General features: G+C 41.6%; 2 protein-coding genes across 3 annotated transcripts; one reads left to right on the top strand and one right to left on the bottom strand.

Annotated features, from left to right (window-relative positions):
• Window positions 1–187: 187 nt before the first annotated feature.
• BAG5 (BAG cochaperone 5) lies at window positions 188–2,414 on the bottom strand. The gene is made up of 2 exons (XM_065635895.1): window positions 2,331–2,414; window positions 188–1,668 (listed from the first exon to the last, which is right to left on the bottom strand). The coding sequence occupies exon 2, from the start codon at window positions 1,638–1,640 to the stop codon at window positions 288–290; it is 1,353 nt and encodes a 450-aa protein (XP_065491967.1). The 5' UTR covers window positions 1,641–1,668; window positions 2,331–2,414; the 3' UTR covers window positions 188–287.
• A 120-nt stretch (window positions 2,415–2,534) lies between these two features.
• Window positions 2,535–10,612, top strand: LOC135988892 (cytochrome c oxidase assembly factor 8). 2 transcript variants are annotated; one of them, XM_065635225.1, is made up of 5 exons: window positions 2,535–2,669; window positions 3,845–4,042; window positions 5,646–5,709; window positions 7,686–7,776; window positions 10,359–10,612. In XM_065635225.1, exons 1-5 carry the CDS (start codon window positions 2,556–2,558, stop codon window positions 10,462–10,464), a joined length of 573 nt encoding a protein of 190 aa, XP_065491297.1. In that variant the 5' UTR covers window positions 2,535–2,555; the 3' UTR covers window positions 10,465–10,612. The 2 variants fall into 2 exon arrangements, with proteins under 2 accessions (XP_065491297.1, XP_065491299.1); XM_065635227.1 differs by lacking the exon at window positions 7,686–7,776.
• The last annotated feature ends 2,800 nt before the right edge of the window (window positions 10,613–13,412 follow it).

The following is a 13,412-nucleotide window of genomic DNA, read 5'->3' as shown; positions in this document are numbered from 1 at the left end:
CAAAAACAGAGAAAAAAAAAAAGCCATTTGATCAAGTATTAAGCTATTCCTTCAGAGAATCACACTTCTTCGCTTATAGCAATGACCAGAATTGCTGATGGCGTACTGACAGTTGCCATGGCAAGTGGGTGACTGCGTGGGATAGCAGACATATAGCCGAGTCAACTGCTTATGCAATCTCCGTGACTTAAGCAAGCACAAAACACACCACTTTTATTAAGTGCTGCCAATGATCTGCATAAAATGCCAAAGGAAAAAATGTTCTTCCATGTCAGGCCACGACTGTTTCAGTATTCCCATTCATCTGTTTTCATGTCCAGGTAGTAAAGAATATTCTGCGCAAGCTTCACCGCCTGCTTTCTGGCAGCCTTACACCGCTCGTCTCCTTGTGGATCAACAGCATCAAGTGCTAAAAGTTGTTTCGTGAGAAGTTCTTCCAATCTCATGTAATTTTTATCTGTTCTGTTTCCATCAAATGAAATCACCTCCTGCTGAATCTGAGACAAGTTTCCAAGAACAGTCCAAACTGCTTTAAGAGACTGATGTTCAGCAGCAGTCTTCTCAGGATACATTTGCCTTTTTTCAAGTGCTTCCTTCAAATCAATATATGTTATAAGAGCTTGAACTTCTATGACTGCTCTTCTCCTGGCTTCTCTAATACAGGGGTTTTTTCCTAGACTCACCTCATCCAAGTGAGCAATTAATCCCTGCAATTCTGCTTTGGACCCCAAATACAAATCAGAAGCATTCTCTGTTTTTAGAAGTAAAGAATTAACTTCCTTCATTTTCTTGCGGATCTCTTCTATTTTTAGAATGGACTGATTTTGCGCCAAATCATAAGCGTGAGTAGAATTTGCTTCTTCTTCCAAGTCCAGGTACTTCTGCAATTTATTGATCTCTTCCACTACTTCCTTTCTGTAATTTCTTATTTCCGTGCGACCACAGACATCTAAAGCATCCAAATCAGCAATGAGGCCTGTGAGCACACAGGACAGATGCCTGCAGGTATCATTACTACTCACTCCCATTAGAAGTGCAATTAAAGTTCCTCTTGCTTTGTTCACATCACACATTACTGAGTTAATTTTGGAGACAGAAGGATGCACCTCATTAGAGAGTGGCAGGGACAGCTGTTGCTTTACGCAGTTTTCTATAATCTCCTGAACAGCACATACTTTTGTGAGAGTGCGGTATCTTGCTTTGCGTAAAGAAACTTTCCCTCCAGTTTTCACCTGGGTGAGCCTCAATACAATGTCCTGAATACCTTCTTCAAATTCGTCACTTATGCAGTTACCCCCTTTGTAAAAAGGTGTAATCTCACGCTCCACAAGTGACTGTGCCTCCTTGAATATAGCCTCTATTTCCAGTCTGCGTGGATGGTTTGCATTTTGTTCCAGTTCCTTCAGCAGCCTCTCTGTTTCCTGGGCAGCTCGCTTTCTGGCTTGCTGAATATCCCCTTTTCCTTCGGTGTCTACAGAATCTATTTCAAAAAGCTGTTTGGTAAGACTCCTTTCTAATTTCTTGTAATCTGGGTCAGTCGACAGACCACTAAAGACAACCACTTGCTGTTCGATCTCTTTGACTTCTTTCTGTATTTCATGCAACCGTTTTACGGAGGGGTGTTGGTTACCCATATCCATTCTCTTCTTTCGTCCGGTTTCAGATGAACTACCAGGGAAGTAAGAACAGGACTCGTGATTAAGGAAGTGCTACGCAAGCATGTAACACATGTAACAACTTTCACATCATCCTGAAGCACTCCAGCTATTTCAAGTATCGCTAGCAATAGGAAAAATAAAACCAAAACAAAACAACCCCCAAACAAACAACAAACACTTGGCTGATATTTCACGGCCATTCACGTATCGTGGCACAGCGCTTTCCCGCTCAGGCTGATGCTGTAGTTACCGCAGCACCCGCTCTGAGCCTTTACCTTCAGCCCTCCATTCCCCACCTGCTCGGCAGCTGAAGGCAACGCACAACAAACCCAGACACCCGCGGCCACGGGGAAAGACAGCGGCTAAACCCGGCGGCCCCGGGCAGGCGCAGCCCCCGGGCGGGCCCCGCGGCCGGCGCTCCCCGCTCAGCACCCGCCTGCTCCAGCCGGCCCCCCCCGGCACCGACTTCTCATCCGCCCCGGACACGGGGCCCGACGAAGCGGGGAGGGCACGCAGCAGCGAGCGGGGCGAACACAACACCGGGGAGGGGGGGCGGGGCGCGAAGGCACCTGCCGAGAGACTCGTCCCCACCCGCCTCCCCCAGCAAACCCCCGCTGCGCCCCCGCCCGTAACGCTCCCTCCCGGTCCCCCGCCCTGTCCCGGTCACCTCACCCGCCGGCGACCCCGGCCGAGGGACCCGCTGCCCGGCCCGGCGCTGCGCCTGGGGCCGAGCGGAGGCGAACCCGAGCAGCCCCGCCCCGCGGCCGGGCTGGCGGGCGGAGGCGGGAACGACGCGGCCCCTTCCCCAGCGCCGCCCCCGGCCGCAGCGCCGCGCTCCGGGCGGCCTTGCGTTTGCGACACCGCCGCAAAGCGCCGGTGGCCGGCAGGAGGCGGGCGATGGCGGCGGCCCGGGCGCTGCGGGCGAGCGGCTTGTGCCGCCGCCGCTTCCTGTCGTCCTTCTCAGCCGGCGGCGGCCCCGCGGCTGAGCGCGGGGAGCGGCAGGAGCGCGCGGTAAACCGGGCGGCGGTAGCGGGGAGAGGCAGCTCCTGCGCGCTGGGGCCGGCCTGGCGCGGGGAAGCCCTGGGGTGCCCGCCTGAGGGGAAACGGGGAACCCGCCCTGCTGCCCGCCTCGGGGGTCGCTGGGCGAGCGTGTCCCGATAAAAGCCGGCGGTTCCCGCCGCCTTTAGTCGTTCGTGTGTTTTCCAGCGTTCCGGGTGTTTGTAAATACCGGGCGGGCCTTCCCGCGCCGTGGGGCCGGGGCGCTGAGGTAAAAACTCTTCTACTAATGGAGCGGTGAGTCCGGGGCTGCTGGAGCCGCTTCCTCCTAAAGCCGGCCTGAAAAGCCACGCTGGTGCGCGTTCTCAAAAACGCACGAAGAAAGCAGCGATTAGGAATGTAGGAAACAATTACTTTTCAAATATAATAGGCTCAGGCAGGACCTCTTAGCAAAGCAATTTTTTTAAATAACAATATTGGAACATCGGGTATTCTATCTAAGGGTAGGCACACCTAATAGGGCAAAAAGCCCCTGCTTATATCCCCTCAAAATCCTGGCTGCAATTTGCCTCCCCTGTTCCGCATTAGTTGGGTACTTTAGGGTTTACAGACTACCCTGACGCTTGCCTCAGTTCACATACAATACCCTTCCCCCTAAATTAACTTGTAAATACAGGTATCAGTATGTGTACAGGTATCAGTATATATTCCGAGAAGAGACTGAGTTTTACATTAAGGATTCATAGTCAGATGTCTCTTGGTCCTTCCCCCCTGTTGGGGTCAGGCGCCAGGTCCTCAGTTATGTAAAAACAACAGTTCTTCGTTATACGTTCCTTACAGGAAGACTTAGATACCTGCCAGTTCCTGCCATCAAATAGTTTAATGAAGTGGAATATCAGTGATACAAAAATGAAAACAAACAAAACAAAATAAAACCAAAAAACAGAGTTGCTTTGAAAAAAAAATCATGACTCATGTCTGTTGGAAAAGGTGTCTTCTCTATAGTGCGTTTCTAAATTAAAAGTAAATTTTAAATGTTTTCAGCAAGGTAAATTAATGTGCATGATTTCTGAACTTGTTATGCTTAGATGTTTTAAGGTTGTGTGGAGTTTTGGGATTTATTTCAAATCGGGATATTCCTCGAAAACTTGTGTAAAACGGTCATGATGAATTCTGTCTGTATTTTGAAGGGCGTGGATTTCAGCCCTCCCCCCAACTCCCGCAGCGACTGGATCGGCCCCCCTGACAAGCACTCCAACCTGCGCCCCGTCATCTTCTACGTGCCCCCCGAGGAGTCTCCCCTGGAGCGGCGGCTGCGGGAGGCGCGGCAGGAGGCCCAGGCCTGCAACCAGCGCTTCTGGGCGCAGCAGAACCGCGCCTTCCACCAGGTGAGCCTGCCGCCACACCCGCACACCCCAAAGCGGGGGGTTTGCTCTCCGTGAGGCAACGTTCAGTTCTGCCCACCATTATTGGCTTGTAATTGATACCCTTTCTTTTAACACTCATGTCTTTGTGGAACATTTTTTTTTTACATTCATTTCTTTAAAATGATGTACAAAACTAAAGAGCCTGCATATTTTGTTACTGTTCAGTTGTGTATCACAGAATCACAGAATGTTAGGGATTGGAAGGGACCTCAAAAGATCATCTAGTCCAATCCCCCTGCTGGAGCAGGAACACCCAGATGAGGTTACACAGGAAGGCGTCCAGGCGGGTTTTGAATGTCTCCAGAGAAGGAGACTCCACAACCTCCCTGGGCAGCCTGTTCCAGTGCTCTGTCACCCTCACTGGGAAGAAGTTTCTTCTCATATTTAAGTGGAACCTCCTGTGTTCCAGTTTATACCCATTGCCCCTTGTCTAATCATTGGTTGTCACCAAGAAGAGCCTGGCTCCATCCTCATGACACTTACCCGTTATATATTTATAAACATGAATGAGGTGACCCCTCAGTCTCCTCTTCTCCAAGCTCAAGAGCCCTAGCTCCCTCAGCCTTTCCTCACACGGGAGATGCTCCACTCCCTTAATCATCTTCGTTGCCCTGCACTGGACTCTCTCCAGCAGTTCCCTGTCCTTCTGGAACTGAGGAGCCCAGAACTGGACACAATATTCTAGATGTGGTCTCACCAGGGCAGAGTAGAGGGGGAGGAGAAACTCTCTATTTACTTTTTCCCATCTCATACTGAAAGTTGTAGCCACCCTACATATAAGACCTGTCTGTGACTAGGACAGCTGTTGAAAGTGATTCTGCAGCTTTTCTTGCTCTGTATTGAGAGAAATTAGGTGTAATCACCAAGGGTAAATGAGGTACGTGCCCTCTTGCACTGGCAGTGCACCCCAACAAGGCTAAAATGGGGACTTTTCAGTCATGGTCTGTCATCTTTCCTGACTGCAGCATTGGTTAGGAGACACTGAATTTTGTTGGAAGAATAATAATAGTTCAGTAATTCACCATCATTTGTGATGATCTTTGATCATCATATCCTCCCAAAACTTGCAAAGATCTTGGAGAAAATGAATCTTGTTTTTTAATTCTGTAGAACTGCTTTTTTTAAAGTTTGATAAACTTATGAACAAATAATTATTCTGTTTCCATCTAAGTAATTGCAGTTTTTTAAGGCTGCATGTTTTCTGTATGCTCAAATTCTCAGTTACACAATGTCATGGATCTTCAATGTTTGCCTTATAAACTAACATTCGGATGCTGTCAAACAATACTGAAGCTCAGCTGTAACTTTACTCCACAAATACGTTTTGTATGTTCCAGTAGAACACTTGCATGAATTAATTGATGCATGCAAGTAGCAGGATCTAAGTGACAAAGTTACCAGTTTAACTAGATTCAGGAAAACATTTGGTTGACATTTCCAAGTTTAATTAGCATTGCTTGTTATTTCAGAGAGTATTAAGCACTATACTGCTATGTGATTAAAAACAATGGTTAACTTAAAGGACTGAGTACATCAGAATCTAATGTAGAAAAACATGTTTTAGGAAAAAGAAGAATTTATTTATTCAAGACTGAAAGCCAAGGGTCTGGAAATAAGAGATGACACAGGTTAGTGAGATCTTTGTTTATAGCTTAGGCTGTATTCTGAATTCTGTTTAAGTTTGAATTTTGTTAGTTTATGCTCTTTGTGTTCTGTCACAAGTAAATCTTGAGGGCAGGATTTAAAAGGAAGGGAGGAGCTCTTCAGAGATGTACATGTGGGGGTCACATCATCTGTTGCCCTAATTCCCTCCCAGGAGCTGGAGGCAATGTGCTGAAATCGTAGCCAGGTAATATAATCCTTCTGTAGTCTAAAGAGGAAGGGGCTTCTTCCTTTCACACCTCCTACCCCAGTGAGCTGGCTGAGCTAAACATACAGAGTGTTCGCCTCAAGTGCATGTTATGGTTGGGTGGATAAATTCACACTCTTGGGCTTCAAGTCCATAGTGTATACAACAAATACACTATATTTCCTTGAGGGAGAATAAGATGGCTTCAAAGGAGACAACAGCTGCTGTCTGCCTGAGCACAGTTGCTGTCAAATATTTGCCTCTAATTCATTATGTGAAACTGAAAAGAAGCTGCCTTCATAATAACAGTGAATTGGCCATTGTTGAACATTTTGTTCATAGACTAACGATCTATTTAAGTTTAGTAAAGCATCTGATCTGACATTCTGTATATCACAGACCATTATTTTTCTCTTCTGTTGGTATCCTGGTGATCAGTGTGTGGTTGAGAAATAATTAAGTTCTATGTCATTTAGAAAATATTTCTTTTATATTGCCATTTTGATTTTGTTTTGGGGTCTTTTTGGTTTTATATCCTAGAAATAAAACAGAAAATAGTACGCATGTACATCCCTTAGAGATAAAATTATATTGGTTGCATGTGTTGGATTAACTCTGTTCTATAATACAGCTGTGTATATATGTATAAATAAGAGTAATAACAATATATATGAACAGTTGGAACAAAACTTTTTAATATAAGTGAATCTATGATCAGTTCTGCTGATATCAGTATGAAGAAACGAATTAACTATAGGTGTAAAGTAGGCAGCCTTCAAATAGTTTTAGACTGAATTTATCCCATAGTATGTTAATCCATTGCAATGTATTAGATTTGTAAATAATGACAAATAAAACTGATCAATAATTTGTATTTCTGTGATCAGTCTCAGGAGCTTTAAAATGCGTTTTGGAACAGTAATAAGTTGAATATCACAATTTCATCTCCCTCATCATATCCATGTCCCTTGGGGCATTCAAAGTTGACCCTCATTTTAGAAACACTGAAGATGCCAGAAAGTTTGTATATGAATTATCTGGTAGAGTTGAGAATATTCGCTGGTTCTCAGGGTTCTACCTCTGTGCTGTAGCCACAGGTTTTCCTTTCAAGTTCTGTGGAGAGAATCCATTTCCTCTTCTATTCCGCTTAGGAGGGTGGCATATTCAGAGTCATCTGTTGTACTTGTTTTTTCACAAAATAATTGTCTACTGCATTGTTAATAAATCTGATAGGTCATATACTCTTTGGTATAAGTTACTTGAAATTAATCAACAGCAACAGAAAATAAATGTGTGTCTGAAAACATGAAGTCAGCCACGGGTGGTGTTCTTTCTATATTTATTGGCTTGCTTTATGGGAGTAATTTAAGTGACTAAGTGCTCTTACTGGTGCTGTTTAGACTTCGGCCCTGTGAGAGATTAATTTTACTCAAAGGATAGATACTCCTATACCTATGGACTTTTTCATCAGGGTCCATTAGTTCCCTAAATAATCTAAGACCTGATAAACATCATCACTTTCACGAGTAATAAGGGCTTAAGAATTATGCCAGCTTCAAGATGATCAGTATTTTTATCCTGCTGTGCTCCATAGATAAGTTTCAAAAAGCTGGAAGATAAAAGCATGTTAAATTGTTCGAGCTTACACAGGAAGCTCATAGGAGCAAGGAGTCAGACCTTGCTCTCCAGCATCTGAACCCAGTGTTTGAATCCAAAGAATTATCTTGACACTGTTATGCCAAAACTTATTTTCAGGGAAAAAAGCAACACTGAATGCAGAAGAAATGGCTGACTTTTACAAGGACTTTCTAAGTAAAAATTTTAGAAAGCATATGCAGTATAACAGGTATGTAGAAGGTATTTATATTGACTATTACACATCAGATTCAAAATGTAAACTTTTTTCCATAATTGGTAAAACAGAAATGATCATTTTAGAAAATTACTTTTTTTAAATGCTATTATTAGCTTTAGACATAAATTCACATTATGATTTGAGTTCTACTGCTTATTGCTGATTTAGTGGGGAGATTAATCTCATATTCTGTGATTCAGAGACAAGATCAGGCACTCCATTTTTTTCTTTTATGGCATGGGTCTTTTCATGCTGCTAATTGAAACTGATAAATATGTGACTAAAACAGTTGAAATATGTATACAACAGATTCTAGTTGACTGTTAAATAAGGACTAGTAAACGTGCTTCATCTCAAAGGAAAATTGTTTAATGAGAGTAATATTTAGTATTCTTGTTTTTATTATTTTGCAAGCATTTAGTAAAAATGAAAGTGATTAGCCTTGAGTTTTAAGGGTGTTTTGTGTGGTGAAGCCTTAGTAAAATGATCACCTGAAGTCATCTTGTGTAGAACCTCAGCCACAGCTGGGTACTCACACATCCACTGTGCACCTTCACATCTACTGCATTGTGTCAGTGTAACTGCTTGTACAGCAACTTAATAAACTGGATTTGGGATCTGAAACAACTGAAAAAAAAAGACTTGCAAACACACTTTACCTTGTGCACACTTGGTAGAGGTCTGGAAATGAGGGAGGAATGGGGAGCTGGAGGAGGATAGTGCTTAATTCAGTTACAGTAGCGCTGCCCACTGGATATGAAACCACAACTGCAGTTTCTTCTCTGTATTGGATTGAAAGATTATTTGGCTCAAAGGTATCAATTGTTATTGGGTTCCTAATGCTGTAATGCTAGTGAGAATTCTACCATCACCATAACTGATCTTTAACAAATGGTGGTTGAGGGTTCTTTGTATGTATTGCGCATATGCCAGAACATACTATACTCTAAGAACAGTTTTACTGTGACAAATATTTAAAACAAATATGCACATCTTGTCTTGCCCGTGCGGGAGGGCAGGTGGGGAAGACCTCACTATAAACCTAAGGAACAGAATGAAAAGATGGAAAGTAAATATTTTTAATAGGAGGATTGTTGTTCAAATTGCTTATAACTGCTGAGTGAGAAAGCAAATGGTTTATCTTCAAACTGGTCACCAGATGTCATTGTTGTAGTGACCTCAGGATAGTGTCCTGTCTTCATGGAAAGAGTTCAGGCTTTGTTCTTAAACATGACCGTTTCCTTGTTGCTGCCTTGTAAAATCAGGTGATGTCAGCTGCATTGTAATTTCAAAGTGGACCTGCACAGCCCTGAAAGCTGTGGAGCTTTTCACAGGCATTCTGATTTGTAGGGGACATATTTACAAAAATCTGTTTATGCCATCAGCTGTATGTTCTTTTGCAGTGTTGCCAGCTGGCCTGAAAACTGTGGCCGCTGAAGTGTTGGAACTTCTAAAATGTAGTTAAAATTGAAGCAGTGACTGTGCATAGACACCATGAATATTTAGGTCAGGGTACTTAGACTGGAAATACAGTCTAGTTTAGGGAAAAAATTCAAGAAGGATATAGGAAATGAGACATGAAGGGCGAAAAGAAACAGTTGCAATGTTAGCATGATATTTTGATTTGACATGACATTTGAGAGGTTAGCTCAGTGCTGCTTGTCGGTGTGATTTTGGCTACTATCCTTACTGAGAGGTTAGTATGTCAGGTTTATGTTAAATGTGTACATGCAAGGTTTCCCACAGAGATCTCAAGGGAAGACCTAAATCCCAGTGTTTAATATTCCCTGCTAGTTTTACAATAAGCATATTATGTTGCTTCTTGTGCAGAATTTTACAAAAAGGGAGAGGGATCCTTGTTAGAAACTAGAAAGAAATTATAATATTACTTTAGTTTGTAATAGGGGCAAGAACTTGAAACCAGTTCTGAGGCTAAAAAGGGCTGATACAGACTATCCTATCTATATATTGAATCTGTTCCAGAAGTCAGGCACACTTCATAAACCTATTTAAAGATATGAAGACTAACTTGGGCAATATTAAAGGTGTCACCTTTAAAAGGTACTGCATTAGAAAGATACTGTTTCCTGTATTGGCTTATACAATTAGTCTTTGAAGTGTGATTTTTATTTTATTTTTTCCCACCCTTATAGGTGACCAGCTATGCCCTTTCCAACACACGCATCTTCATACATGCACAAACAAATCTTACCCATAGAGAGCACTGGCAGGAAATTCTTCTAGATAGCTTTATTTCTGAAACATGGGATATGGTTACAATTATTTTATCTTACCTGATATCACATAGAATTGGTCATAAAACTACACATCTCTGTCTTTTTTACAGTTAAGCTCTCAATGGTTGTAGCCCTGTAGTCCACATGTAACCTGTTCATGGATGTGGATATTCACATGACCTTTTCATAGAATATTTAATTTAACAAAGAATGGAAAATGCAGGTTATCACTGAATTGTCATTTGTTAGTGCCAAAGGATATTTTAATATAATCGTGTTATCTTTCTCCTGTTCTTGTTCTGTATGCTGGTGATTTTCCTGGCTTTGGAATCCTAGAGATTGGTATAAACGTAACTTTACTATCACATTCCTCATGGGACAAGTAGCGCTGGTGAGAGCTCTGAGGTGGCTTCGTTGGAAAAAGAAAAATGTTGGAAATTAGTGGTCACAGCTCCACGAAGAATGCAACACTAGCTAGGCCTGCTGTAAACTCGTTGTTTATAGTGATGTTCAGAATCTGAATGAGTGATGTAATAATTGCTTGAATCTGCTTGTTGAACTGTGTAAATAAAAGTTGCCATTGGTCTTAATTTATAACCACTATGTAGATTTCCTTTATCTTTTATTCCAAGAATATCTAAAATATTTCCCAGTGAGAAAACTCTCAAAAGCTGTTCCTCATTTACATTAAATGGAATGGATCACAACTGTCATGTTTTTACCAGAGTCATGGCTCCTAAAGAACATGCAAATCAGTATGTTGTACATGAACTCAGGTCAGAGAATGATGTCTCCACCAACCATATTAGTATGTAAAGACAAAAATGCCTCATTTTGTAGCAGTTGTCTGTCTGGGGTAGTAGCTGTCCACAAATAATACAACATGGTTGAAGGAACAAGTATAATTAGTGAGTATATACACAATAAATTTAGAATAATCCTCTCTTCAGTGTGATTATTTCTTATTTTTAATGAAGATTAAGATATTTCATACAAATGACTAATGCAATAGGTTCTTAGATATTTTTGGGTTAATTAAAATAAATGTGCCCCCCTTGGACAAGAGTTCCTGTAACCCATGATTGGTAAAGATTTTAGTTGCTGACTAATAAAACAGATGCATTGCCAGTCACTTAATTTTGGTAGAAAAGGAAACGGATACTTGGGTGTATGGAGGAGAACAACATTAGTACTAATTTGTACTGGTTTCTACTGCGTCAGTTCTTTCGAAAAATGTGCTATTCTCACTGGTTTTTGTGAGGCACTTGAAAGAACTTGCCTGAGGGGGATTTTTCTGGCCTCAGGGTATGTAACATCGATTGGAAAAGGGTTGGTTTACATGAAGTCTTGAAATGTTATGCCATGTATCCATAATTTAAAAGAAGTTCCATTCTTCGGAATGTTCTCCCTGTCCATTTATACAGTGAAACGATTTTACATATATATATATATATACAGTACCTCCTAAGAGGATTCTGTTAAATATAATGTATGTTGTCAAATGAAGTGTGTTTTCCTAAAGCTATGCTGTAGGGAAGGTTCTTTTGGAAATGTCAGCTCAGTAGTCATTGACCTCTTTGTCTTATCTGAACATGATGTGATTTATTCACAGGCTTTTTCAGCTGGAGCAGGAGGAGGTTTGTCAGTATCGACTTTGCAAGATGAAATAAATTTTAATGGTATAGTAGTGGATCACACTGTTTCATACAATTATGACACCATCATTGGGGCTAAAACAGTCACCGAATTGTGGTTTTAGCTGTTGTGTTATTAGTAAATGAAAACAGTCATTAATAGTGTTAGCTGAGGTGATAACCAACACTTTGAGGAAAATATTATTTGTGAATGTTAGTGACTGCATCAGTATTATAAAAGGTATATATTTATTAAAAAGTTACAAAATGCCATATATCTTTAGGAAAATAAATTTTTGAAATAGACTGCTGTGGGTATGTAATGTAATTCTTTGGGCCTTTACAGTAAATCATATCTTGCAGCATATAAGCTTTGACCACAATGCGAATGCACCCTTTAATAAATAGTTCCATTGTAAAAGAATGAGTGGATAATAGAAGAAAATATCCCTGAAAGGCAGAGACCAGAACCCCGATGGACCTAGTGGCTGATTGCCGTGTGTTCTGACAGCCTGTGCATCAGATCCCTAAGGTAGGGTCACATATGCTTTAAGCGGGCAGAGGGCAATCAAAAGAAGCATTTTCATCTTCTGAGCTGCTCACTTATTAACACAGGCATTTTTGTGTCTGCTTGCTGAACCAGATCAGGGAATTGATTCACTACTAGAACTAATCCAAGGAAAAAAAAAGTGTTAGATGTCAGTTGAATTATTATGTCTCATCATGCAGATATAATAAGCGTTCCACCGTTGGCGTGGGGGAGATGTAGGAATTCAGATGGAGGGTTTGGATTGCGCTTCAGTCCACTCACAGTTCATACGGTTTTCTGAATGTGTAATTTTAGTGTTGATCACACAAAACCAATCTAATCAGCATACGATGGATCATGCCAGGATTCAGCCCTGAGCTGCTTGTAGGTGAAGTTTGTGTCTTTACAGCGTTTTCTTCATGAAGATTCTGTGTGGAGTGCTGGGTCCCTCCATCTACAGCCTGTTGAAGGAATGGGGTATTTATCTATTGGGTAAGTGTTGAGCTCTTATTTAGAATATCTAATAAAACCACTGCAAAAAGATGTTATTAAAAATAATCCTTCTGAAATTTTGAGTCTCATTACCAAAACCACATACATTTACTGAGATAATTACATTTTCTGAAATGGTCAAAAGCTGTATCATTTTCACCAGTGTCACATTACTTTTGATTTTTTTCTTAACTCAGAGCAGTTGTAATAATGCCAGCTGCTTTCAGATATTTTTGATCATAAATCCTCTGTACATCAAAGGGAGAATAAGGAGCTGCCACAGACTACTAAAAATAAATTTTTTATGTATACAAAGGCCTGCTACAGCAACTGAAGCTAGTGCAATAGATCAAAGAGTGATTTTTCTGTGCACGTTTTCTGAGTATAGGAAAAATACAGGGGAGTGTGCCAATCATTTAGGTATTTAGCTAATCCTGTCAGAAGGAACAGCAGTATTTCGTATTTAGTGGTGTCAGTATGTGCCTTTTTAATCTGTCTCATGCATTCAGTAAGTGCATAATAAAGCAACAATATTTTGGTAATATTCAAATAATTTTACATAGTTTGTATTGGCTTGGGGGGGTTGTGTTCTGGTAATCTGGGGGGTTTTGCTCTTCACTGAATTTCTCTACTGAAGCATTAATTTTGATAGAATACAAGAGGAGTAAGAGGAAGTATCAAATGGGGATTGAGAAGCAGACCAACTAAAGGCTGGGTTGAAGTGATTGTAGCACC

This window comes from Caloenas nicobarica, chromosome 5 (assembly GCF_036013445.1).
Source record: "Caloenas nicobarica isolate bCalNic1 chromosome 5, bCalNic1.hap1, whole genome shotgun sequence".
Lineage (NCBI taxonomy): Eukaryota > Metazoa > Chordata > Aves > Columbiformes > Columbidae > Caloenas > Caloenas nicobarica.
The sequence above is the reverse complement of the archived record's forward strand: the minus strand, read 5'-3'. Positions and strand labels throughout refer to the sequence as shown.